Source organism: Physella acuta, unplaced genomic scaffold, assembly GCF_028476545.2.
Source record: "Physella acuta isolate Inbredline_101_S28 unplaced genomic scaffold, ASM2847654v3 ptg000979l, whole genome shotgun sequence".
NCBI lineage: Eukaryota > Metazoa > Mollusca > Gastropoda > Physidae > Physella > Physella acuta.
The window spans coordinates 85,050-111,585 of NW_026732496.1; the positions used below are offsets into that span (position 1 = coordinate 85,050).

A 26,536-nucleotide genomic window follows, 5' to 3' on the forward strand; every position below is an offset into this window, starting at 1 on the left:
CGAAACAATATCGAGGACTAGTTCCAAAGCAAATGTGTTAAGCAAGTTCCGAGGATGATTGTGGGCCAAAAAAATTCCCGGAATTCCTTCCTGGATTTCCCGGAAAAGCCAAAAAACCTCGAACAAATGCAGTTTTTGCTCCATATCTCGGCAACCAGACCACTTAGCGACTTGAAACATTTACCAATCGATTCCTGCCATAATTTAGACCAATATTGCCGAAGAAAGTTTTCAAAAATATCCTTTCGTTCGGTCACAAAAAATTAATTAAGAACATTTAAACTGAGCGTCTTGTAGGCCTATGATGATTTAAACTGAGCATCGCGTAGGAGTTTATATTTATAGGATGATATTTACAAAAAATTAAAAATTGTTATGGATAACATAAGGAAACTGCGCTTAAATTGTCACTTGACTTTTTATTAACTTGTTTTTTTAAAAAGTAATTTGTATTAGTATGACCGAGAAAATTGTATACACATTCGAATATTGCTTTAATTTTCTTTTCTTTCTGTAAATACAACTACGAATTTGATGTAATACTTATCAGAGGCGTAGCGACCCTTCCCGGCGCCCGGGGACAAACTTTTCGATTTGCATCCCCCCCCCTCAAGATTTCGATTTAAACCCCCCCCTCAACCTTTCAATTTATTTTTTCAACCCATTTTGGCGCCCCCTAAGGTCGGCGCCCGGGGACATATGTCCCCCCCCCCCTCGCTACGCTATGATACTTATATATGAAATTTCATCAACCTAGATGTAACGGTATTCAAGTTATCGTGATCACAGACATACATAAATACATGACGCCACTCTCGTAGGGTGGGGGGAGTGTAATTTTGTGACGGTGTGTGATGAGTGGGAAGGGGTTCAGATGGTGTGACGTCACACTTTTGTATTATAAAAAAAACAATGTTAGCGAATTTTAGCCGTTATTTCGCGTTTTAATAAATTGTAATAGACATTGATTAAAACACTCTGTTGAAAGAGTTAAGACAAGATTTGGGAAATATTATGCTGTTTTAAGAAAAATTCAACTGCAATTTTGAGGGGGGGGGGGGGTGACGTCTGACGTCATTTTAGGGGGGGGGGGTGTCTGGCTTTTTGTGACGATGTGTGACGAAGGGGAAGGGATGAAAAAAGCGTGACGTCATTTATTGATTACCTCTAAACTGTCTCACAGTTGGCTGATTTCTTGCCCTATCGTTAGAGTAAATATCAAAATTTTAGAGATAACAAGATGGATTTCAACGCAAATATTGTTAGCCTAGCTTATATAGCGTCAACATCAGTTTGAACAATATTTTGGAGTAGGGAGGGTAGAAAAGAATTATCATTTTTTTTCCTACGAATTTTCCTCTTATTGCGAGACAATGGAATAAAATTAACAGAAATTCATGCCTAATACTAATACGTTAAAAAGATCTAGATATAGATCTAGTAACTAAATACAAAAGTTGAATAAAAAACAAATTTTGTCTTAGATTGTTTTACTAAATATTTTGTTGTAAAGTTTTTAATGCAATTTGGCCGGAAATCAGCATTTGGATACTCCGGCCATCTTGCATTTGGAGTGTGCACATATTGTTTAAAAAGTCGCTTGTGATTAACAAGTTACTAAAATGACTGCCCATGATCAAATTCGAGCTATGCTCGATGAACTTATGGGAACGACACGCGATGGTAGGTTGTTTGAGGGAAACAAGGACCTTTGTAAATAGTATTAGAAACAGAAATAAATCTACTTAGTACTTACTAGGGTTGTCGGCATCCGCCGAGTTCGCGGTAAAAACATGACCCGAAATCGCCCATTACTTTCTGATACCGGACCCACGAGATTTGGTTTTGCATACTAATAAGTTTTTAATTTATGGTAATTAATTAAGTTTAAAAGGTCATTTCCTAAGGTTAATTAAAAAGTAGAGTGGTTGTCCCTTAGTTTTAATGGCTTTGCGACCTGATTGCATGCTGTCTCTGCTTTGGTCTTCCCCCTGTATCAAGGTTAGTTTCAAATACGTTGGAATCTCGATTTTTTAAAAGATTCCTCTAGATGAGAGTAGATTACTGATCAGACATATCTTAAGTAATTGGAAATGAAATTTGTTTTTGGATATTTTGACTCCGACATTAGTTATACCCCTCCGAACGTAGACACTGTATGTAGGTCACGCTGCCACCATTGTTATATTTTTTCATCCCGATCTTCCTGCCTTTAAGTTTGGTCCACTAATAACAGCAATCTTATGGCATGTGCAAACAAATCTAATTTTTTATTTCAAAATATATTTACATACCCATCTTTAATTTTTTCAGCTCTAGTTCTAGTTTTCTAGAATATGTTTTTCCTAAAAATCCAATTTTGTCAGACTAGACTCTAGACTGACAAGAGTCAGACCTAGATCTAGATCTAGGTTACCTGTCTGTTGCTATACACTAACATTGTGCTAACTGTAATTTTAAGTATTCAAGTTCTACTTACCCTTAGATATAGTTATATGCTGAAAATCAGAATCCATACACAATTCACACATAAAAACATTGATCTGATAACTTCATTTCACTTATTACAAAATGGCTTTTGTATGGACTCTACTTCACCTGCCCAAAATAACAAGGCAGTTATAGACACATTACAGTGTTCATGTCATTTACTTTAGATTTCTGACTATGGAGTTCTTTCATTCACTGTATTTATATAAAATATTGCTTTAGAAACATTTTCATATTTGCGCAGCAGTTTTATAACAAAATGGCTTAAAGATGGACTCTACTTCACCTGCCCAAAATAATGAGGCAATTATATGCACATAACAGTGTTCAAGTCATTTACTTTAGATTTCTAACTTTGTAGTTCTTTCATTTGCTGTATTTATATAAAATATGGCTTTAGAAACATTTTCATATTTGCGCAGCACACAGTTTTTTGGGGTTATGGGAGGAAGCCAACACAAAAATATAAGTTCTGTATTATTTTTATTAATTTCAACAGCATTTACAAGTTCTATATATCATTCTAGTTAAACTCTGCAAATATGAACAAAATACAACTGCAAGTAAAATAACTATGCTCAATTTATTCAGGTATACCATGATTTGTCACAATTGGCCAATGCAAAAGCAAGGGGATTCCACCCCTCACAAAAAAATTCGCCAAAAAAAAACTATTTGAGCTAGACAGAAAATCTTTTTTGTTTTGTTTTCATATAGTTGAGCTCTACAAGAATATGTAATTTTTATTTTTATATGATGATTAGTGTTTTTTTACCTAAATCCCTATACTTACACACTCACTCATGTCATTCAAGCAAGATCGATCAGTGATCAAGGCAGAAAAAGAAGTCAGCGAGGAATCTTATTGAAAAAATAAATTCTAGATCTAGATTTAGATATTTTATAGAGGTAGATATCTTATCTAGGGTAACCTACATTAGAGTGAACACATATCGAACACTTCGCCGGGGTAATTCTCCGCCTCTTGTTTACCTCCAGTTGAGCGTATTTTATTAGCCTATATTTTCCCACGTTTTCTTTAACTTGCTTTCTCTGTGGGTTTATTTGTTTGTCTTTCCAATCAAATCTTGCGATCGAAATTTCTGGCACTTCCCAGTTAGCTAGCGCGCTGAAATTTTCAGGGAAGCTTTCTTTTGGATGACCATTGAATATTCAATTGTTATTATTACTAAATTGATCAATGGAAACATTTTATTGAGCATTTTAGACCGCTATATAATCTATATATATAATTCTCCTCTGCTAGCCATTAGAAAAAAAAACCAGCGACGCGTACCTCGCGCGCAGTGAAGCGAACGATCACATGTCGCCACAGGCTTAGGGGCAGAGAATTTAGCTTGAACCGAGTTTAAAGTTACAGGAGGTAGGCCAGTTTGGGGGAGACGATATGGTCGAGTGGTTGGGCACACGATTGCTATCCCACTCGACACGGGTTCAAATCTATGTGTTCTAGTCAGTAACGTATTCAAACAACGTGTTTTTTACGAGTTGTCTTTTTACGAGTTGTCTTTTTACGAGTTGTCTTTTTACGAGTTGTCTTTTTACGAGTTGTCTTCGTTTACCCAAAAAAAGTGAAAAGATAAAATCGATAGCAAGATTTTAATGCAAACAAACAGACAAAGACTAAAAAGTAGAAAATAATAATCATTAAAAAAGATTTAAAAAACCCACGTTTTCTGATTGAACTAAAAAGTAGAAAATAAATGCTATAGGCCCTACATCACAATAATGCAAGCGATCACTCTACTATAAGCGAGCAAAAACGTGGGGCGCCGTGATTTTCTTACAGTTTCTAATACTGTTGACTCTCTACAAGCTCCCTAATAAAAGTCAATAGTATTATCTAATCAATAGTAATATAACTTTTACTTCGGCGCCCCACGTTTTTCATCGCTTATAGTAGAGTGATCGCTTGCATTATTGTGATGTAGGGCCTATAGCATTTATTTTCTACTTTTTAGTTCAATCAGAAAACGTGGGTTTTTTAAATCTTTTTTAATGATTATTATTTATAATAACCGAAACACACCAAAACATTAGGAAAACACGATTTATTTATTTATATTGTATTATTTGTTTTAACAAATGAATAAAAAAATAAAGAGACTGACTTTGTTTTAGAATTTTAATGGCAATGGGTGAAGTACGTAAACGTAACTCACAATTGCAAGGCGGTTAAGTTTTTATTGTTACAAGTATTTCCCAGGCATGATACTAGAGGCTATAAATAAACATTTATGAACTTACAATGACCCCAAAACTGAGGCCAACACAATTTCAAACAGCTATTGCCCGAGCTGTGCTAATTAGGCATAAAGTCAATGTGAACTCACGGTAACCCCCGCGATCTTATAAGGATTTTTCTCCTGCTGACGATCACACAATATTTAATCGGAACTGTCCTAATGCTTTTTATGTTGTTTTTTTACCTTTTTTAATTAAAAATCACATTCATAAAAAAATAAGTAGATCTAGTGTTTTCCTAATGTTTTTGTGTATTTCGGCTGTGTTTATAATAAACAACTGGAGGTGAAGTGGGGAATAAAATACGCTAAAATGGAGTTTTACCCTTCGTCGGTATTCGGCTAATAGAAACTTCATTAGCATGGGTAATCATCATTTTAGGTGCGTAAAATCTGCTGAGGCTAGTTTTTATTTTACAAACTATAGGTGGTAGGGCTAAATATGCCAGAAAAGCATTTTAAAATTTGCTTTGGAGAATGAAGGCTAAATGCAAAAGTTGGTGTCATTAAAAATAATAGGCCCCTATGCTAGAACTTTTTAAATATCAACCCGGGAAGTAGGCTATAAAAATGAATTGGAGTCTGTAGAACTATTAGTTTTATCAGTCTATGAAAAAAAAATCAAAAAGGCCTATTGCAAGCCACTTATTTATAAAACACTACATTTGAATGCCAACCAAATGAATGTATTTTTTAAAACAACGTGACCTCTATTTGGTGATCACTAGTTAGGAACTCTGGGGCATAGCCAATTAAAAAGTCTAACCGGATTCGTGATTTGCCTTTGCTTCAAACGTAATAGTGATATTACGTGTTGTCATCGAGAGGTGTGTCATGCATGGCATTGAGTGACAATAAATATTTAATTAGGCCTAAGTAATTTCATTTAAAATGAACTAAAAACTTCAAAATTAGTGCCTAATGGATTAACTATGGATGTCTATCATTCAGTGGTCATGTTTAAATTGAAAATTGAGTAGCCTAAATTTAAGATTTAGTATAAAAATGTAGATCTAGATATTGTGATATATTTGTGTCAAATATTAAAGGCTAGATAACTGAATAATAAAAAACTAAAATCAATGGTTAAATATATCAATATAGGCCAGAAATTTACTTTAAACAGCAGTGTTAGGGGGCCTATAGATTCTATATTTAAGACAGTGCCTGAATGATATTGATATTGGCTTTGGAGCATGGGAAAAGCATTTAACTATTCAATTACAGTACAAATAGGCTTAATCAATAACACAATATAAATGCATGTAGGCCTAATCTGTACTTTTATTTGTTCAATTGACTTGAAATTATTCTAACTGAACTAAATTTGCTTTGTTCGCAAGCAAAGTACAGGTGTTTCGAAGACTTGTCAAATTTTGAGAGAGAAAAAGCAACAAAAAAAACTGATAGCACACAAGCTACTACAACAACTCTATATCAGATCCTATGTGTAGGAATACTAAATGAAACATTATTACAGTAGAATGGTTGCAGAGTATTATGGTACTTTCGTTTTTATTCTATTTCAAATAGTTACTCAATGAGAATCAGTTGATTTTTTTTTTACTATGTGTGTTCGCAGATAGTAGGTTACTCTAGAAGTCAGTGAGATTGTGGTCAACAAACGACCAAGCCATGTTATTTTTGTAGTTGGTTTAGGTAAACTCCCTGATTTTACTGCTAGACCTATATATTGCCAAGTAGGTAGGCCCTATGTAATCGACTGAAGCTATTCATGCGGAAAAAATGTGACTCATTAATAAGGTTTTAATACAATTACGCTATTTTGTGATATATTTGCATCAAATATAAGCCTATGCCAAGTTGAATAATAAACCAAATGCAATGTCTAAATATATAAATAGGCCCATAGGCAATAAACAGCGACCATCTGTAAATCAGTGTAAATTAAAATGGTTTCACCAGAAATTCTTACTCCTAAAAAAATAACTTTAAAACCATGGCTGATAAGTTAATAAGCTGGGTTGCATCAGATGAAAAAATGGCTAAACTTTATTACTGAAAATTGTTTAAAACAGGGAGGCCTACAAGAAACATTTTTGTAACTTTTAAAACATAAATCCTTGTAAAATTGCAAAATAATTCCTAAAGTTGAGGCCTAATTAGTTACCTTTCTGTCGCATTACTAGCTTTTGACGATTTTACATACCTTATACTATTACCTTAAGCAAATATCCATTACAAGTTAACAAACCATAAAATTTAGGAAGGCTTTAGTTGATTTAGTGTCATTTAAATAAATGCTTCAGTGTTTAAAAAATGTCAAGTGGTTTTACAAAAAAAAAACAACTATAAAATACAAAATCAATCCAACAAGGAAACTAAAGGAAGTAATTACTATGAAAAATGGCTGCTCTAGCAATATCTCATGAACTAAAAACTTGGATTTGGAAAAATAACTGATTAAATGTAGAAAATAAAATCATACACTGGGAACATTGTTACTATATGGCACTCTGGAAGTGTCACTATGGTCTTAAAGAGTTAAAAGGGATAGAGGATTGGTGTTAATAATTAATCAACAGAGGATCAGTGTAACTAACTAATCACCAGTCTGACTAAAAAATTTCTATTTTCAATTAATGTTACCATAAAACTGCTGGTTAGGATAAGAATATAGCACATTTTATTTTTAGCCTTCACCAAGAGTAAATTATGCCAAATGTGACATGGTATTCAGCAGACTAACTTGTAGGCCAGAGTAGTCAAGTTTGATCCCACCCCATATTTGACGATGATATAGTATTAATGGGTTCTGAAGGAAGTTAAATAGATGGCTTTTTAAAATTGTAATTCCTGGTGAGCTACCAAACCCTTTTACAGATTGATTCGTTCTATTAATAAATAATAAGCCTGAACAATCACTCCAAGAAAAGATATTTTTTATTTTCAAAAGCACGATTTATGCTATGAATTGTTTAAGTGGTTGAGTAAATTATTTGTTTTTTCTTATTTACTATTTAAAAACTTTTGGTAATGTTAAGTTTGTCAGTCATTTGCCATCATTAAAAAAATAATGGGTAAAATTTATATTAAAGTTTCACCATTATTAAGAATTTAAATATTAAAAAAATTGTTTATGTTTTTTTTGCCATAGCTATTTTTATGCAATGTTTATAGTTAGTAATGAGATACATAAGCAGCTGTTGAGCCAAGCGAAACTGTATGTATTTATGTAAATTATGTTTTGAGTGTTGTGTTGGGTCCATGGAGCTGGAGCACAAAAAAAATTGTATGTATTTATCAGATTGCAGCTGCAGCATTCAGGCCAAATATTGATACATTTAGACTGGTACATTTAAAGAAGTTTCATTTAGTTTTTGTAGTCAAACTTAAAGTGGTTCAAAGAATATTGCTTGTAATAATTTAAAAGCTAGTGAAGCTACTTTAAGTTTCCTCTCTGTGAGCGACACACATGTATGTATTACTCCCTAAATAGCCACTTCTAAAATAGATGTACTGACATTTTGTTTTCTCTTCATAAAATCTCATTGACTGTAGGCGATACCGACAAGTATCGAGTGAGGTTTGATGACCCTCGGGTATGTAAGAGCTTCCTACTGAACTGTTGCCCTCATGATATTCTGGCCAGCACGGTGAGTCTTTTGGCAGGTGCACAACTTGCCATCTTTCTAGCAATTCCGCTTAGCAATTATTTTAATTTCATTTTTTTCTCTTCATTCCTCCTTTAGCTTCAAAAATGCTTCTTGGGATCAGGTTGGTGTGTCATTCTGTAAGATACTTTGACATGCTAGGATTGGGTACGTAAGAAACCGTGAGTTGGACCCATTTTGAATCGCCATCTTCTTCTGTTAAAATGCAATGTGTATGATTTATTGATCAAGTGGTGTCTAAATACTTTGGGCTGGGGGTAGTCAGTCATCTTTCTCCAGTAATGTGAAAACAAGTCAGCTGTTCAATTCCCATGGAAAATGTATCTCAAACTATTTAAAGCAGAACTTACAGAACATTGGGGTTTTTGGTGTATCTTTTGTTCAATTATTTTTTTTTTTGCGCCTTTTTTTGAGATAATGCTAATTGACATTGGTGGCAAGAGTTATTTTTAGATGAAAAGAAAAAGGTTTCTGCACAGGTAATCATCAGTGATTATCAGAATTGTTTTCTTTCATTGGCATCTGAAATTGTGAGAGTAAACTGTTATGAAGTTGGACTCAGTATTTTTAATCACATGTTGCATCTTTTTCAGTTCTTAGAAACAAGTCTTGAGATGTCAAAATGAAGTCATTCTCTTCTTTCCTATTCACTTGCCTCAGTTTTCTATTGAGGGAAATTCTTGTCATCTTTTCATTTTCACATTTTCACCATTCTAACTTGAGGTGTTTTTTTTGACATGACAATATGCAATACCATGTTTATTGATTTTAGCTTTTTAATCCACTAGATGAATGGTTTGTTTTTATTATGACATTTTTAAACATTTAATTTATCTAAATCATACAACTGTGTGGTCTTGAAGAACTGTTACTATGTACAGAAGTCCAAACTATTGTCTTTTTTAACATAGCTAATTTTTTGGAGATGTTCAATTTTTCTATTTGCAGCGCATGGACCTTGGAGAGTGTCCCAATGTACATGACTTGGCTCTGCGTGCAGATTATGAGCTTGCCGCAAAAAATAAAGATTACTTTTATGATATTGATGTAAGATTAACTACATCGTTTCATATTTTTATGCACATTTTAAATAAGTACAAATTGAGAAAAAATTGCTTCCAGTATTTGGCCAGTCTACTGCTGTGCCTGCAGCAAGATGAATTGTGATTCTAATTCTAGAAAAACTTTTTTTTTCTAAATCCAGGCTATGGAACATCTCCAAAGCTTTATAAGTGATTGTGATCGAAAGACAGAAGTGGCCAAACGCCGCTTAAAAGAAACACAGGAGGAGCTCAGTGAAGAAGCAAACAGCAAGGTATTGGTTTATTTGATGTGACTGCACTTACAAGTACTTATTTAAATGTACAATATCCTCTTATTGTAACACTTTGATAGATAAAAAAATGTTCGGCATGCTATGAACAATTGCATACATATTTAAATACCTATTTCTGATAGTGTATAAACAGTGGTGTCAAATGTTCAAGCTAGTAAATTGTTGTGTACTTCAGGCAGAACAAATCCATGCCCTGGGTGAACAGATTGGTACTCTGATGGCAAGGGCTGAGGAGATCGGGGCTGCTGGTGAGGTGGAAGAGTCCATGAAAATGTTGGAAGAAGTTGAGGCACTCAAGACAAAGAAGAGTCAGGCTGAGGTAAGACTCAGTTTGTTGAAAGAGTTCCTTGTTACGGGACATAGTTTGTGAGTTTTTATAAAATACGTTTTTGTTCCAATGAGTTCAAAAATGAAATAAAATTGAGCCTGTAATTTTATCTCAACCAGATTGAGTTCAGAAACTCAATGCCAGCTTCAAGTTACCAGCAACAAAAACTGAGAGTGTGCGAAGTTTGTGGAGCATATTTAGGGATCCATGACAATGATCGTCGACTGGCTGATCATTTTGGTGGCAAGTTGCATTTAGGATTCATCACCATTAGAGAAAAGCTGGATCATTTAAAGGTATTAATCATGAGTTAGATACATTTACTAATGTAGCTAAGGTGTCATATATTGTTGGTACCAAAGTTTGGAAAAAATATCTAAAAATAATTTTTAGGCCCTGGTGTCTGACCGCCGAGCTCAAAGAGAAGCCCAGAAGGAGGAGATGCGCCAGAGACGTGAGATGGAGAATGATGCTGATCGTGTGCGCGGTGCAGCTCTGGTAGATCGTAGCCCTAACCGCAAGGGGGGATATGACAGAGGGGATGAGCGTGGGGTGAGAGATCGCAGCAGGGAGAGAGAGTCAAGAAGATCCCGTAGCCGTGATAGACATAGACGCAAGAGAAGGTTGGTAGCAGTTTGTTTGAAATTTCTGATGGCTAACATTCATCAAAATATTTTCTTCATCTAACATTGGCTTATTTTCTAACAGCTCAAGGTCACGAGATCGTAGTTCCAGGAAAAGAACAAAGCGTAGCCGTTCTAGATCTAGGAGGTCACGGTCGAACTCAAGAGAGAGGTATGCTGTATTGATTTCAATGTTTTTATTGCTTTTTACAGGTTACATTTTTCTATAGTCACTTAAAATATTGGTTAGTATTTGTAATTTTTGTACTTATTTGTATCTATAGTAACTGGATATTGGTAATTTTGTGCTTATGGGTATGTGTTCTTTTCCCATAGGAGACGCCGCTCACGCAGTCATTCAAGACGTAAGCATCGCAGACGAAGCCGCTCAGATAGCAGACCACGTAATGAAAGGTCACATTCTAGATCTAACGAAAAGAAAGCAGAGTGAGCTATTGTTTTGTCTCAACATATTTAAATAGATGTACTGAAAAGAATGCAGAGTACGCCATTGTTTTTGTCTTAACATTTAAAACCTGTAAATTGTTGTGGTGAACTGTTGAAAGTTTTCAAGAGTGTTTTCTATTATGTTTGACAGAAACCCTGAGGTTGAAGCAAGTGCAAGAGGTAATGAAGTAAACTGAGTCAAGATTTCAGCAGTGTATATCAAAAGCCATTTGTTTTTAAATATGCATTTTATTCTTATCTTTGTTAGCTGACTTGTCCATTTAGTTATGAAGCAGTTTCAGTTAGATAATTCATTTGGTATGACATTTTGAATGGAATTTTACCCTTATCAGAGTTAGCCCTTGGCATTTAGTTGTTTTTTTTTTAAAGAAAAATACATTTGTTAAAAGAAAGTTTACTGAAATCCAAATTCAGTGGTGTAAAATAAAAGTATTATTTTTTATATTTATTGGTGGTAGGTTTTTCAAAACGTTTAAATACATCTTATTCTAAATAGGTTTGAGTATTATTTTAAAGTATTACTGCCGTTTCCACCTATCTTTTCAGTCTAAAAATGTTTTATGACCATGGTTATCTGGTCCAAACTTGTATCATTTGTTGACCAAGTGTTTTTAACTGCAAAAGTTGTCTTACATCTTGTGGTTTTCTGTTCATGTGAGTATATTTGATAAAAAAAAACAATTGACTGAAATATTTGCTTAGATTAAGCTTGTAAACTTTGTACCCAGTCAATCCGTGGACTGTTTCCTTCAATACATTGATTGTTACCGTAGATATGTCATCATGTACATTTGTTTCAATAAAATTTCGTTTTCTGGCTTGATTTTCATTTCATTTGTGTGTAAGTATACAAATCATGGGGTTATGAAATCACTCCCCCAGAACTACGGTAGAAAAATAAATAGTGGTTGTTAGCTCCTTATACTTCATCATTTATTCTTTTAATATAAAAATGATTGGTGAGATTACGTTTTATTGCAAACAGGCTAAAAAATGTAGGAGTTTTTGACAAAGTTGGGTCTAGTACCTTTTCTGGATATTGCTGAATAGTTATTTATGAGATCTTGCCCACCTAAAGGACGGAAGGAAATTTAATAAAAATCACGCAAAAGTTGTATACAATATTGACGTGCTAATTCGTCAGTCTAACAGAAACTACTCAGGTGATCATGTATGCATGCACAGAGTCTCTGAGAAAATTGACCAAGTTTTTCTTCAGGATGGCTTAAAACGTCGAAATTATCAAAATCGATTTTGATTTTTTTCGCTCGATTACAATAGTTCCTCTATACTCGCTAGGAGATAAAAAAAAATGCTATATTCATGCTATATTCTTGCATGGTCGCCGAAGACCAACTCATTAGCAACGTTTGAACGACATAGGTGCATTAGAAGTGGGACACAATTAGTAAATTGTATGTAAAAAGAAATGAAAAGCTGAGACTATTTGAATCAGCGCATATATGTTATAAAAAATATTTAAAAATGTTCGAATTAAGTCACATCCCACCTAGTAAAGATAGAGCTATTTTGCTAATAATATTATTATTAGCAACATAGCTCTATCTTTACTAAGTGGGATGTGACTTAATTCGAACATTTTTAAATATTATTTATTAACATCATTATTGGAAACTAATGTTTGATTTCCTTAGCACAATACTACATTTCCTCTCAAATATTTGTCCAATAAAATGTCTTATAAAATATTCTGAAACCCCTGTCATAATTAATAGACTGAAAGCACTTTGTTTTAAGGTGTTAGGCTTTATTTTTATTCATGAACATGAGGAAGACTTGCTCCAATGTGGTCTGTTGTATAGAGTAGTCTTGAAGCTGGAGATCTTGTTTAGCTTGTTCCATCAGTTTAAACATCAGGGGCAGGGAGACTACTCCAGATGGGATTTGGAGATGAAGATACGACTCCATTTGACAAAACACCTGTAATTGGAATCAAATCAGTTAAGTACATATTAACATACGTAAGTTAAAGCAATATTCGACGAGGAACTAAAACACTGAAACAAGGGTTCATCAATTGATGACGTCGACAAAAATTTCAGATTTTAGAACCCCCCCCCCCCTTCCACCACATCCACTTTCGGCGGACTCCTATTCCGCCCCCACCTTCCCCTATATGGACGTCCACACAAATTTAATAGACCTCTCAAAAGTAACTATAAATTTTCTATTTCAATAACGTGTATTGTGTACCTATTACACACGGCTTTCATATTTTTGACAATGTATATTATTAGGACTAAATATTGAAAGTAGCTTGCGTAGAGAGAAATAAGTAGGTTTTAAACGTCAATGTATAATTATTATTTTTTAATTTTCAAAGATTTGCCCCATTACCAACCAAAATTGCATTCAAAGTATTAAACCCTTTGTTGAGGGGGGGGGGGGGGGTTAACTCAGTTATTCATTGTACTCGTAACACAGTATTATTTTCTGTACTCGTTGAATGTATTCAGGATGGAGTATTTCAGAAAGTGTGACAACACTTTTTGCAATAATGTTAGAAACTGTTAAAAATAAAGCCGTTGCTTCACGTAGTTAATTTTCTTTAAAACTTCAAATCGCGGTCTATTCATCTCTGTCCCGTTGTTGTATTAAAAATCATGAGCACTGAAGTCTTAGTTGCATTTTTTGCATACACTTTGTACATTTAAATATAGGGTGAGGGGGCGGGGAGGGAGGGTACTGGGTAATTGACATGGGGGTAATTGCGCTAGGGGGGTGGGCGTCGGGGAATTGACGGGGGGAATAGTCATGTTTCCATATATATATATATATATATATATATATATATATATATATATAAAATATAAATATATATATATATATATATATATATATATATATATATATATATATATATATTTTTTTTTTTTTTTTTTTTTTTTTTTTTTTTAGTCCACCTCTTAATACACATTTGTTTAACCGATAAAAGTGAAGTACCACAATCACTGTCAATTGTATTGCTGTTAATGTAAGCAGTACAACCTATTTGAAAGTTAAATGGCGCTTGACTGTGCCGGTGTGTTTTCTCACCTCCGCTGACGTAAAACATTTCTTCAGGTAATCAGTGGCGATGCTAGTACTTCCGCCAGTCTCGTCCTTCACCTTTACAGTCACCGTGTATCCCTGCGCATATTTCGACTTCAGATGCTGGGGGCTGCCCAGGCACATCATTTTCCCCCGGACCATGATGGTCAGTCTTGTGCATAACAATTCGCATTCTTCCATGCTGAAGTATTAGCTCAATATTTATTACAACAAGAGATAATGGTCTTATATATTTTTTTTAGTTCTTAAGTGTACTAAATTTAAGACTAAAATTAATATCCGTCAATATTGCTTGTTCTTCACTAGATTGTACATCCAAGTTATTACTTTATCCTGATTCTTTAAACTCAAAACTTTTCAAAACTTCCGCATTTTATTTAGTTTAATCTTCGCTAAATTCATGGCACCAATCTAAAAATCCAGCTCTTGCTTTTACCACCACTTCCATATACGACAAATCCTTTACTTATTTAGCCAACCGTAATGTGTGAAACATAGTATTGTATGTTCAGCTAAACTTTAACTGTTTCTTCTGACGTTATGTAACAGTTACCTGTGTGAGGTTAGGATTAAGGTAGAACCGAGAGATCTGACGTAGCAGTTACCTGTGTGAGGTTAGGATTAAGGTAGAGAGATCTGACGTAGCAGTTACCTGTGTGAGGTTAGGATTAAGGTAGAGAGATCTGACGTAGCAGTTACCTGTGTGAGGTTAGGATTAAGGTAGAGAGATCTGACGTAGCAGTTACCTGTGTGAGGTTAGGATTAAGGTAGAACCGAGAGATCTGACGTAGCAGTTACCTGTGTGAGGTTAGGATTAAGGTAGAACCGAGAGATCTGACGTAGCAGTTACCTGTGTGAGGTTAGGATTAAGGTAGAACCGAGAGATCTGACGTAGCAGTTACCTGTGTGAGGTTAGGATTAAGGTAGAACCGAGAGATCTGACGTAGCAGTTACCTGTGTGAGGTTAGGATTAAGGTAGAACCGAGAGATCTGACGTAGCAGTTACCTGTGTGAGGTTAGGATTAAGGTAGAACCGAGAGATCGTCACAGTTACCTGTGTGAGGTTAGGATTAAGGTAGAACCGAGAGAACTGACGTAGCAGTTACCTGTGTGAGGTTAGGATTAAGGTAGAACCGAGAGATCTGACGTAGCAGTTACCTGTGTGAGGTTAGGATTAAGGTAGAACCGAGAGATTTGACGTAGCAGTTACCTGTGTGAGGTTAGGATTAAGGTAGAACCGAGAGATCTGACGTAGCAGTTACCTGTGTGAGGTTAGGATTAAGGTAGAACCGAGAGAACTGACGTAGCAGTTACCTGTGTGAGGTTAGGATTAAGGTAGAACCGAGAGATCTGACGTAGCAGTTACCTGTGTGAGGTTAGGATTAAGGTAGAACCGAGAGATCTGACGTAGCAGTTACCTGTGTGAGGTTAGGATTAAGGTAGAACCGAGAGATCGTCACAGTTACCTGTGTGAGGTTAGGATTAAGGTAGAACCGAGAGATCTGACGTAGCAGTTACCTGTGTGAGGTTAGGATTAAGGTAGAACCGAGAGATCTGACGTAGCAGTTACCTGTGTGAGGTTAGGATTAAGGTAGAACCGAGAGATCTGACGTAGCAGTTACCTGTGTGAGGTTAGGATTAAGGTAGAACCGAGAGATCTGACGTAGCAGTTACCTGTGTGAGGTTAGGATTAAGGTAGAGAGATCTGACGTAGCAGTTACCTGTGTGAGGTTAGGATTAAGGTAGAACCGAGAGATCTGACGTAGCAGTTACCTGTGTGAGGTTAGGATTAAGGTAGAGAGATCTGACGTAGCAGTTACCTGTGTGAGGTTAGGATTAAGGTAGAACCGAGAGATCTGACGTAGCAGTTACCTGTGTGAGGTTAGGATTAAGGTAGAGAGATCTGACGTAGCAGTTACCTGTGTGAGGTTAGGATTAAGGTAGAACCGAGAGATTTGACGTAGCAGTTACCTGTGTGAGGTTAGGATTAAGGTAGAACCGAGAGATCTGACGTAGCAGTTACCTGTGTGAGGTTAGGATTAAGGTAGAGAGATCTGACGTAGCAGTTACCTGTGTGAGGTTAGGATTAAGGTAGAACCGAGAGATCTGACGTAGCAGTTACCTGTGTGAGGTTAGGATTAAGGTAGAGAGATCTGACGTAGCAGTTACCTGTGTGAGGTTAGGATTAAGGTAGAACCGAGAGATCTGACGTAGCAGTTACCTGTGTGAGGTTAGGATTAAGGTAGAGAGATCTGACGTAGCAGTTACCTGTGTGAGGTTAGGATTAAGGTAGAGAGATCTGACGTAGCAGTTACCTGTGTGAGGTTAGGATTAAGGTAGAACCGAGAGATCTGACGTAGCAGTTACCTGTGTGAGGTTAGGATTAAGGTAGAGAGATCTGACGTAGCAGTTACCTGTGTGAGGTTAGGATTAAGGTAGAGAGATCTGACGTAGCAGTTACCTGTGTGAGGTTAGGATTAAAGTAGAACCGAGAGATCTGACGTAGCAGTTACCTGTGTGAGGTTAGGATTAAGGTAGAACCGAGAGATCTGACGTAGCAGTTACCTGTGTGAGGTTAGGATTAAGGTAGAGAGATCTGACGTAGCAGTTACCTGTGTGAGGTTAGGATTAAGGTAGAACCGAGAGATTTGACGTAGCAGTTACCTGTGTGAGGTTAGGATTAAGGTAGAGAGATCTGACGTAGCAGTTACCTGTGTGAGGTTAGGATTAAAGTAGAACCGAGAGATCTGACGTAGCAGTTACCTGTGTGAGGTTAGGATTAAGGTAGAACCGAGAGATCTGACGTAGCAGTTACCTGTGTGAGGTTAGGATTAAGGTAGAGAGATCTGACGTAGCAGTTACCTGTGTGAGGTTAGGATTAAGGTAGAACCGAGAGATTTGACGTAGCAGTTACCTGTGTGAGGTTAGGATTAAGGTAGAACCGAGAGATCTGACGTAGCAGTTACCTGTGTGAGGTTAGGATTAAGGTAGAGAGATCTGACGTAGCAGTTACCTGTGTGAGGTTAGGATTAAGGTAGAACCGAGAGATTTGACGTAGCAGTTACCTGTGTGAGGTTAGGATTAAGGTAGAACCGAGAGATCTGACGTAGCAGTTACCTGTGTGAGGTTAGGATTAAGGTAGAGAGATCTGACGTAGCAGTTACCTGTGTGAGGTTAGGATTAAGGTAGAGAGATCTGACGTAGCAGTTACCTGTGTGAGGTTAGGATTAAGGTAGAACCGAGAGATTTGACGTAGCAGTTACCTGTGTGAGGTTAGGATTAAGGTAGAACCGAGAGATTTGACGTAGCAGTTACCTGTGTGAGGTTAGGATTAAGGTAGAACCGAGAGATTTGACGTAGCAGTTACCTGTGTGAGGTTAGGATTAAGGTAGAACCGAGAGATCTGACGTAGCAGTTACCTGTGTGAGGTTAGGATTAAGGTAGAACCGAGAGATCTGACGTCACAGTTACCTGTGTGAGGTTAGGATTAAGGTAGAACCGAGAGATCTGACATTCTGCAGCAGTTTCCAGACTGCTCGTTTAGCGATGACGTCCATGCCAGACGTTGGCTCATCCAGCATCACAAACGGGGGGTTCCCAATCACAGCAAGAGCAATGGACAGTTTTCGCTTGTTGCCTAGACTACAGGTCAAAGGTTACAGGATGTATCAAATCACGAAATTATTTTTTTTTTAAATTGTCGTCTCCGAGAAATGTGTTTAATTGCCAACTTCTAAAACCAAATCATTCTAGAGTTAGCCTGGATATTGTTACCTCCCCTACCTGTAGAACTTGGACTGTTTGTTAGCGTGAGCATCCAGCATCAGAGCGGTGATTAGGTATTCGATTACGGCGTTTAGTTCTTGTTCAGCGATCCCCCTAAAACGCCCGAATAGGTACAGAGATTCCCTGGCTGTCAGGTCTCCGTGGAGGTAATCGTATTGCGGGCAGTAGCCAATCATTGTATAAATCTGCCAGTATTATAGTATATGTATAAGTGTGTATGTATAGGTGAACATGTATTTACATACACATGTAACATTTGAATCTGTATAAAGCTTGAGATATATATATGTATGTATATATATATATATATATATATATATATATATATATATATATATATATATATATATATATATATATATATACGAGAAAAATGGCCCGTTGAGGAAGGATACACCGGGCGCTAGGTTGATAGTGCTGTCTCTTTTCTCTAAACTAAAACCAACCCACCCACCCCCACACACACACCACCCCCCACCCCCACCCCACCCCCCACCCACACCCACACACCCACACACCACCGGACACTGGAAAAAGTATATAATTATATTTCGTTGAATGGGACGGTAGACATGATTTTTTTGGGAGTGGGGGTGGGGGGTGGGGGGGGGGGTGGGGTGGGGTGGGGGGGTGGGGTGGGGTGGGGTGGTTTCCTCATCGATACTCTATGAGAAAATTACCACCTAATTAATGTGTTTAATCTAAAAAGTGGTTTTCTCGCAATTTCTTTAATGCAATTCTTCGGGTAGTGGCTAAGCGCGACACCAGTGTTTCTTTCAGACTTTTTCCTCACCGGAGAGGGGTGGGGGGTACTTGAAATTTTCGGGGGCGGGGGTAGAATTTTCGGGGAGGGGGCGGACACTGGAAAAAGTATATAATTATATTTCGTTTAATGGGACGGTAGACAAGTTTTTTTGGGGGGTGGGGGTGGGGGTGGGGTGGGGGTTGGGGGGGAATTGGTGTGTGGGGTGGGTGGGGGGTGGGGGTGTGTGTGGGGGTTGGGGCTGGTGTGTGTGGGGGTGGGGCGTGTATGGGGGGGTGGGGGTGTGTGTGGGGTGGGTGGGGGTGGGGGGTGGGGTGGGGGTGGGGGGTGGTGTGTGTGTGGGGGTGGGTTGGTTTTAGTTTAGAGAAAAGAGACAGCACTATCAACCTAGCGCCCGGTGTATCCTTCCTCAACGGGCCATTTTTCTCGTATATATATATATATATATATATATATATATATATATATATATATATATATATATATATATATATATATATACATACATATACATATACTGTTTACATAAGCCAAAATGTATATATATATCCTGTACTGACTTGTAATTTATGTGAGCCTAGTGCTAGACCACTCAGATATATCTGGCCGGATGTATTATTCAATTCTCCTATGAGCATCTTGAAGGTCGTTGACTTCCCAGCGCCGTTCTGCCCGAGCAAACCAAAGCATTCGTTTTTCGGTATGCCCAGACTGGTGCCCTCCACAGCTGTGAAGACTCTGGTGCAGACCATAAACTTTTTGCACACCTTATCCAGAATTAGCGCATCTAATTTGTAAACACAGAGGTGTATTTGTTTAAAGGGGTAGACTCAAAAAAAAAACACGTAAAAAAACTTTTTATTTACTAAGCCTTTTTTTTTAAAATTTATTTGTTTATGTATAAGTTAGGGTAGTATAGGGAAAATATTTGCCATAAAGGGACTCTTCTGAAAATATGGTTGCCATGGAAACGGTGGTCATCTTGGAAAAATTACCTTTTGTGGAGTTCTAAAATTTCATAAAGTAACATATAAACCGCCCATATAATCATCGATCCTTCTTGTACTAACACTAATAGAGTCAGCTGGCTAGTTTTTGTAACAGAAAAACCGCTAGAAATATTTTTTCAAATTTTAAAAGTTTTTTTATGGTGAAATACCATTAATTTTAGCATAAATTTCAATGTAATTTCGCCATACCAAAATAAAAAAAAAATAAAAAATCTAGAGTGTTTTCTGTTACAAAAACTAGCCAGCCGACCCCGTGTTAGTACTAGAAGGACCGATGGTTATATTGCCGATACATATGTTAGTTATTGAAATTTTAGAACTCTACAAAAGATTGTTTTTTCAAGATAGCCACCGTTGCCATCGCAACCATATTTTCAATAAAGTCCTTGATGCTTGCAAATATTTTCTTTTAACTGCCTTAACGTAGATATACACAAATTAATCAATAAAACGTTTTAATTAAAAAGTTGTTTCTTTCTGGAGCCTACCCCCTTTGAAAAATAAGTGGTGTAATTGGTGTGGAGTTGAGAAATCATTGGTGTAGCATTTGAGAAGTTTTAAGTCTAAACTCTTAATGAGCGTAATAATTAGTAGACTGATTTTAGTTGAGAAAAAAAAAATGAATGCTTTCAGTAATTGGCTTTAGAATTCTTGTATGTTATTTAGAACTTGATTAAGACTGGAATTTAGATATAAGAAGTTCAGAAGATATCTGTTGCTGTCAATGTTGTGGCTGAGACTAAAATAATTTTAAAAAAAAGTGTAATGAATTCTTTTTTTACGATTACAGTCCGCTTTAGTGCCATCCCACAACATGGGTTTTGTGATGAAAACCTCACTGAATTTTATCAAGGCTTTGTAATGCAAAATGGACTGCATTTTATCAAGGCTTTGTAATGTCTAATGGACTGCATTTTATCAAGGCTTTGTAATACAAAATGGACTGCATTTTATCAAGGCTTTGTAATGTCTAATGGACTGCATTCTATCAAGGCTTTGTAATGCAAAATGGATTGCATTTTATCAGGGCTTTGTAATGTCTAATGGACTGCATTTTATCAAGGCTTTGTAATGTCTAATGGACTGCATTTTATCAAGGCTTTGTAATGTCTAATGGACTGCATTTTATCAAAGCTTTGTAATGTCTAATGGACTGCATTTTATTAAGGCTTTGTAATGTATAATGGACTGCATTTTATCAAGGCTCTGAAAATTCCTTAAAACAAATTAATTCTAATTTACCAACACTGATAACATTAAAGGCGAACAAAATAGCATTATTTTGGATATAAATATAATTTTCTTGTGCATTGATTATTTTGGAAAATTTAAAATAAATGTGTGTCTTTTCGGTTTAATGATTGATTTTTACCTTAATATATTACTTGAAATCTTACTTGAAATTGTTTTCCAATGTAATAGTTATTTGTATTTTCTTACTTATTAAAAGTGTTACAATGAGGTTGATGGAAGTACTGCTTAAAGAACTCAAATACCTGACTCGAACAACGCATGTAAGTCAGTGTTAGCAATTCTTTGATTCTCCGCTATCACATCGTCATCACACTGCGTCAGAGTTTTATTTTCTATGACTCTCAAAGTCTTTTCCTCGACCTTTACTGTTATGTAGTCAATCACTGATCCCGTGTTCTTACACCTGTGCATTCAAAACAACAACTAAAAATATTGCACCTGCATTAATACTTTTATCTCATTGGCGTATTGTCTGTCAGATTTGTTATTGTAATAAAAGTTAGTTGACTATGCATACATTTTACCCTTCATTACAAAGAAACCAAATGAGTAGAATTTATTTCCTTTACCACTGACGCCTCTACTCACCTGAACCCTCTACCACTGACGCCTCTACTCACCTGAACCCTCTGATACTGAAGTATTCCAAGAAGAACGCGATCACGAAGAAACACAGCGTACTCCCAGAAGAGTATAAGAGTTTGTTTTGGTTCATTTCAAACGTGACTGAAACACCCCACCCCAGATATAGAAGGTTAAATCCGTCATATTCATTACAATTTAATACTGATATAAGGACAGTGTAAGACTGTTAGAGTGAACGCAAGAATGAAGATGAATTGAACCTAGGTCATGGGTCAGGGCAAAGGTCAGCAGTGACATCACTGCACGAGCCTGCTTTACTTTAAATAAAGATTGCTGTCCTAATGGTGTCACACACCCCCCTCCCGAAAGAAAAATTCATATATATAATTAATCAATTCAATAATAGTTTCGCTGTCTGTGTATGTATCTGTCTATCTATCTGACAAGAACGCTCTAGAGAAAACACAAGCAAATTAAAAACTTTCATAGTAAAACGGAAACGAAACATGACGTCACATTAAGCATAGAGTAGAAAATATTATCAAGCCGGAGAGTGCACACAGTAATATGACGTCATTGATTCTCGAGTAAACATTTCGTAAAAAGGCAATTTTGTCTAATCTAAGTGGTTTGCGTGAAGAGTTTCTTTCATACAATTCTTCGGGTAGGGGCGAAGCCCATCTCCGCGTAAGAACGTCTAAGCTGACCCCCCCCCCCCCCCACCGACTCAAAAGAAATGTCATCGATACTCTATAATAAAATTACAGCCTAATTCATGTGTCTAATGTAAAAAGTTATTTGCTTGCAGAGTTTATTTCATGCATCTCTTCGGGTAGGGGCGGAGCCCATTTAACCCCACCCCCCTGGTCTAATCCCTACCCTAAAAGAGTTTCTTTCATGCAATTCTTCGGGTAGTGGCTAAGCGCGACACCAGTGTTTCTTTCAGACTTTTTCTTCCCCGGAGGGAGGAACTTTTTCTAATCTAAAAAGTGTTTAGCGTGCACAGTTTTTTTCATGCGTCTCTTCCGGTAGGAAGTTGGGTGGACTCAGGGACGGTCTACTGACTTGAACCCGGATTCGAACTCGAGACTTACGGGTTAGCAGTCCAGCTCTCTACCGCTAGACCCCTCCGTCCCATTTTATTGCTAATGGTCTCCATTATTCATTCTCGTCTCTTAAGTTTTCTAAACCATATTTTTTTACAATGGATTAGAAAAATAACCCATGAACAAATTACAAATCATGGATAACAAATCAGTAAAAAACAAAACTAAGAACATCGACACAAGGCTAAATTTTTAAGCACATTCAAAAGTACATGTATTGTTCCATTGTCTCACACTAACACACACTTACACACACATACACACACACAAACATACGTACAAAGGCCGTTTTAAATAATTTCCTTATCGAATGATATGTATATTTGTAAATTTTCTATGTGGTTTCACCCCAATCCACTTTATTGGATGGTGTATTTGGTGACACCCGCTTCCTAACTTTTGTCGAATGGCGTCAATTTTGTGCAAACAATATATTAATCTACCTAGAAAAAAGCATTTTGGGGCCTAATCCTAACAGTTATTTATTCAATTGCAAAATCATTGTTTTTGTAGTGGATTCACACACAAGTTATTACGACTCTCAACCAAACCGTATACCTCAGGCAAATTTTGTAACGTTTAGTAGATGTAAACCCCCCCCCCCCCCCAACTTTCCAGGTGATAGCTTTAAACTGTGCACATAGTGAGCTATGAATACCGTTGGGTGAAGCAATGTTTTCTCTATCATTAGCAGGATCACGTCGACCATGCGACCCATACATGATTGCGGGCGCTCTGATAGTTACATATATTGACATGATTAAAAAAAAATATATGTGGTAGACCGTCTGGCTGTTGAGTATTAAAATATGGCATTTATTCAGGCCGGATTTTGGGCACAAGTAACTCTGAAATAATCTCGTATTAAAGAGGAACACATAAATTAGCTTTCTAAACATTATTTATCAGATAATTTTTTGCTACTCAGTTTTTGTAAGTGCTATATTAATTAAACTTTTAATTATTTTAATGTAAGCCACTGCACTGCAAATTAGCTTCCATTTTTGGTTGTACCTAATAAAACGAACGCATTATATTACTTTAGCGCTATAAAGTGTTCGTTCACCGAAACACATTTTAAAATCTTCAAATATTAACCTTAAGCTCAACATATTAGCCTCAACCGTAACCTATTAGCCTCAACCGTAACCTATTGACCTCAACCGTAACCTATTGACCTCAACCGTAACCTATTGACCTCAACCGTAACCTATTGACCTCAACCGTAACCTATTGACCTCAACCGTAACTTATTAGCCTCAACCGTAACCTATTGACCTCAACCGTAACCTATTGACCTCAACAGTAACCTATTGACCTCAACCGTAACCTATTGACCTCAACCGTAAGCTATGAACCTGCTCTTAGCTAACCACAACAATCCGTTTTCTCACTTACCCTGCAGCGATGGGCTTAGACCTAACGATACATGGAAGAAGCCTAGGTTGGCGTTAGGGGATGCGACGCTCATTATATGTAGTCCAAGGTATCCGATAGTTCGGTTGATAAATATCATGCTGACAAAGTATGCTACAACTGTAGAGAAAAACAGTGAAAACGCTGTTAAGGGGAGAAGGTGTGGTAGAGACAGAGGCATACTGAGAAGGGGAGGGGTAGAGACAGAGGCATACTGAGAATTGGAGGGGTAGAGACAGAGGCATACTGAGAATTGGAGGGGTAGAGACAGAGGCATACTGAGAATTGGAGGGGTAGAGACAGAGGCATACTGAGAAGGGGAGGGGTAGAGACAGAGGCATACTGAGAATTGGAGGGGTAGAGACAGAGGCATACTGAGAATTGGAGGGGTAGAGACAGAGGCATACTGAGAAAGAGACATAATTATAATGACAAAGAAGATGCACAAAAAAAAGTGAAACAAACTATAAATGTTGCATTAGACGCTCATCAAAGGCCTGAACAAACGATAAATGTTGCATTAGACGCTCATCAAAGGCATGATCAAACGATAAACGTTGCACTAGACGCTCATCAAAGGCTTTTGTTCCATTTTATAAAACAGACGAAATAATACACCTTTAACATAGCAAGTTACCAGTTAATACGTTGTATACCAGGAAAGCAAAAATTGCAGTTGTTGCATTTTTAAAGACAATTTGGAAGGTGTAAATGAGCGGCAGGACGCTGGTGATGTATAAGACGTGCATGGCAGCCAGCATGGGGAGCTGCTGCAGCAGGAAGGTGACGGTGTGTTGCACGAAGGTGACCAGCCACATCAGCAGGGTGCACGACAGCAGCAGGCTCACATCGAACACCCAGTTGGATAAGTACGACATCCAAAACGGCTTACCACTGATCATCTCTAAGTGTTTGGCTCCGCACTGTAACAATAAACACACTAGTCAAATAAACACTGAAACAATCAAAACACTAGTTAAAAAAAACACTAAAACAATAAACACACTAGTTCAATAAACACGCAAGTCAATAAACAACGAAACAATAAACATACTAGTTCAATAAACACACTAGTCAAATAAACACTGAAACAATAAACACACTAGTCAAATAAACACTGTAACAATAAACACACTAGTCCAATAAACACGCAAGTCAATAAACACTGAAACAATAAACACACTAGTTTAATAAACACACTAGTCAAATAAACACTGAAACAATAAAAACACAAGTCAATAAACACTGAAACAATAAACACACTAGTCCAATAAACACTGAAACAATAAACACACTAGTCAAATAAACGCTGAAACAATAAACACACTAGTCCAATAAACATTGAAACAAAAAACACACTAGTTCAATAAACACACTCGTACAAAAAACGAACAAGTCAAATAAACACTGTAACAATAAACACACAAGTCCAATAAACACGCAAGTCAATAAACACTGAAACAATAAAAACACAAGTCCAATAAACACTGAAACAATAAACACACTAGTTCAATAAACACTGAAACAATAAACACACTAGTTCAATAAGCAAACTAGTCAAATAAACACTAAAACAATAAACACACTAGTCCAATAAACACTGAAACAATAAACACACTAGTTCAATAAACACTGAAACAATAAACACACTAGTTCAATAAGCAAACTAGTCAAATAAACACTGAAACAATAAACACACTAGTCAAATAAACACTGAAACAATAAACACACTAGTCCAATAAACACTGAAACAATAAACACACTAGTCCAATAAACACTGAAACAATAAACACACTAGTTCAATAAACACTGAAACAATAAACACACTAGTCCAATAAACACTGAAACAATAAACACACTAGTTCAATAAACACTGAAACAATAAACACACTAGTTCAATAAACACTGAAACAATAAACACACTAGTTCAATAAACACTGAAACAATAAACACACTAGTCCAATAAACACTGAAACAATAAACACACTAGTTCAATAAACACTGAAACAATAAACACACTAGTTCAATAAGCAAACTAGTCAAATAAACACTGAAACAATAAACACACTAGTCAAATAAACACTGAAACAATAAACACACTAGTCCAATAAACACTGAAACAATAAACACACTAGTCCAATAAACACTGAAACAATAAACACACTAGTTCAATAAACACTGAAACAATAAACACACTAGTTCAATAAACACTGAAACAATAAACACACTAGTTCAATAAACACTGAAACAATAAACACACTAGTTCAATAAGCAAACTAGTCAAATAAACACTGAAACAATAAACACACTAGTCAAATAAACACTGAAACAATAAACACACTAGTCCAATAAACACTGAAACAATAAACACACTAGTCCAATAAACACTGAAACAATAAA

At 36.5% G+C, this 26,536-nt stretch overlaps 2 protein-coding genes across 6 annotated transcripts in view; one reads left to right on the forward strand and one right to left on the reverse strand.

Moving 5' to 3' along the window:
• The first annotated feature begins 1,536 nt into the window (after window positions 1–1,536).
• LOC131954188 (putative RNA-binding protein Luc7-like 1) lies at window positions 1,537–11,963 on the forward strand. 5 transcript variants are annotated; one of them, XM_059317724.1, is made up of 10 exons: window positions 1,537–1,683; window positions 8,277–8,371; window positions 9,338–9,436; window positions 9,594–9,704; window positions 9,901–10,044; window positions 10,173–10,349; window positions 10,447–10,676; window positions 10,762–10,848; window positions 11,013–11,123; window positions 11,275–11,963. In XM_059317724.1, exons 1-10 carry the CDS (start codon window positions 1,623–1,625, stop codon window positions 11,318–11,320), a joined length of 1,161 nt encoding a protein of 386 aa, XP_059173707.1. In that variant the 5' UTR covers window positions 1,537–1,622; the 3' UTR covers window positions 11,321–11,963. The 5 variants fall into 5 exon arrangements, with proteins under 5 accessions (XP_059173707.1, XP_059173709.1, XP_059173711.1 ...); XM_059317726.1 differs by lacking the exon at window positions 8,277–8,371 and adding an exon at window positions 8,468–8,550 and having other exon boundaries at window positions 1,562–1,683; XM_059317728.1 differs by lacking the exon at window positions 8,277–8,371 and adding an exon at window positions 8,468–8,536 and having other exon boundaries at window positions 1,562–1,683.
• A 942-nt stretch (window positions 11,964–12,905) lies between these two features.
• LOC131954206 (ATP-binding cassette sub-family A member 2) overlaps window positions 12,906–26,536 on the reverse strand; it is a 38,396-nt gene continuing 24,765 nt past the window's right edge. Inside the window, exons 18-26 of the mRNA XM_059317762.1 lie at window positions 24,774–25,059; window positions 24,119–24,256; window positions 21,650–21,755; window positions 21,272–21,432; window positions 19,326–19,552; window positions 18,000–18,187; window positions 17,688–17,858; window positions 14,202–14,397; window positions 12,906–13,085 (exon numbers count right to left, since the gene is read on the reverse strand). Of these exons, the coding sequence (XP_059173745.1) occupies window positions 12,906–13,085; window positions 14,202–14,397; window positions 17,688–17,858; window positions 18,000–18,187; window positions 19,326–19,552; window positions 21,272–21,432; window positions 21,650–21,755; window positions 24,119–24,256; window positions 24,774–25,059 (1,653 nt within the window). The remainder of the gene's footprint in view (window positions 13,086–14,201; window positions 14,398–17,687; window positions 17,859–17,999; window positions 18,188–19,325; window positions 19,553–21,271; window positions 21,433–21,649; window positions 21,756–24,118; window positions 24,257–24,773; window positions 25,060–26,536) is intronic.

What these genes read in the sequence shown, in the direction of transcription:
- LOC131954188 (XM_059317724.1), top strand. Translation starts at nt 1,623, where the DNA reads ATGACTGCCCATGATCAAATTCGAGCTATGCTCGATGAACTTATGGGA. An exon ending in AAAAGCTGGATCATTTAAAG is followed by an intron (nt 10,350 to 10,446) that starts GTATTAATCATG and finishes AATAATTTTTAG; the next exon opens with GCCCTGGTGTCTGACCGCCG. An exon ending in CGGTCGAACTCAAGAGAGAG is followed by an intron (nt 10,849 to 11,012) that starts GTATGCTGTATT and finishes CTTTTCCCATAG; the next exon opens with GAGACGCCGCTCACGCAGTC.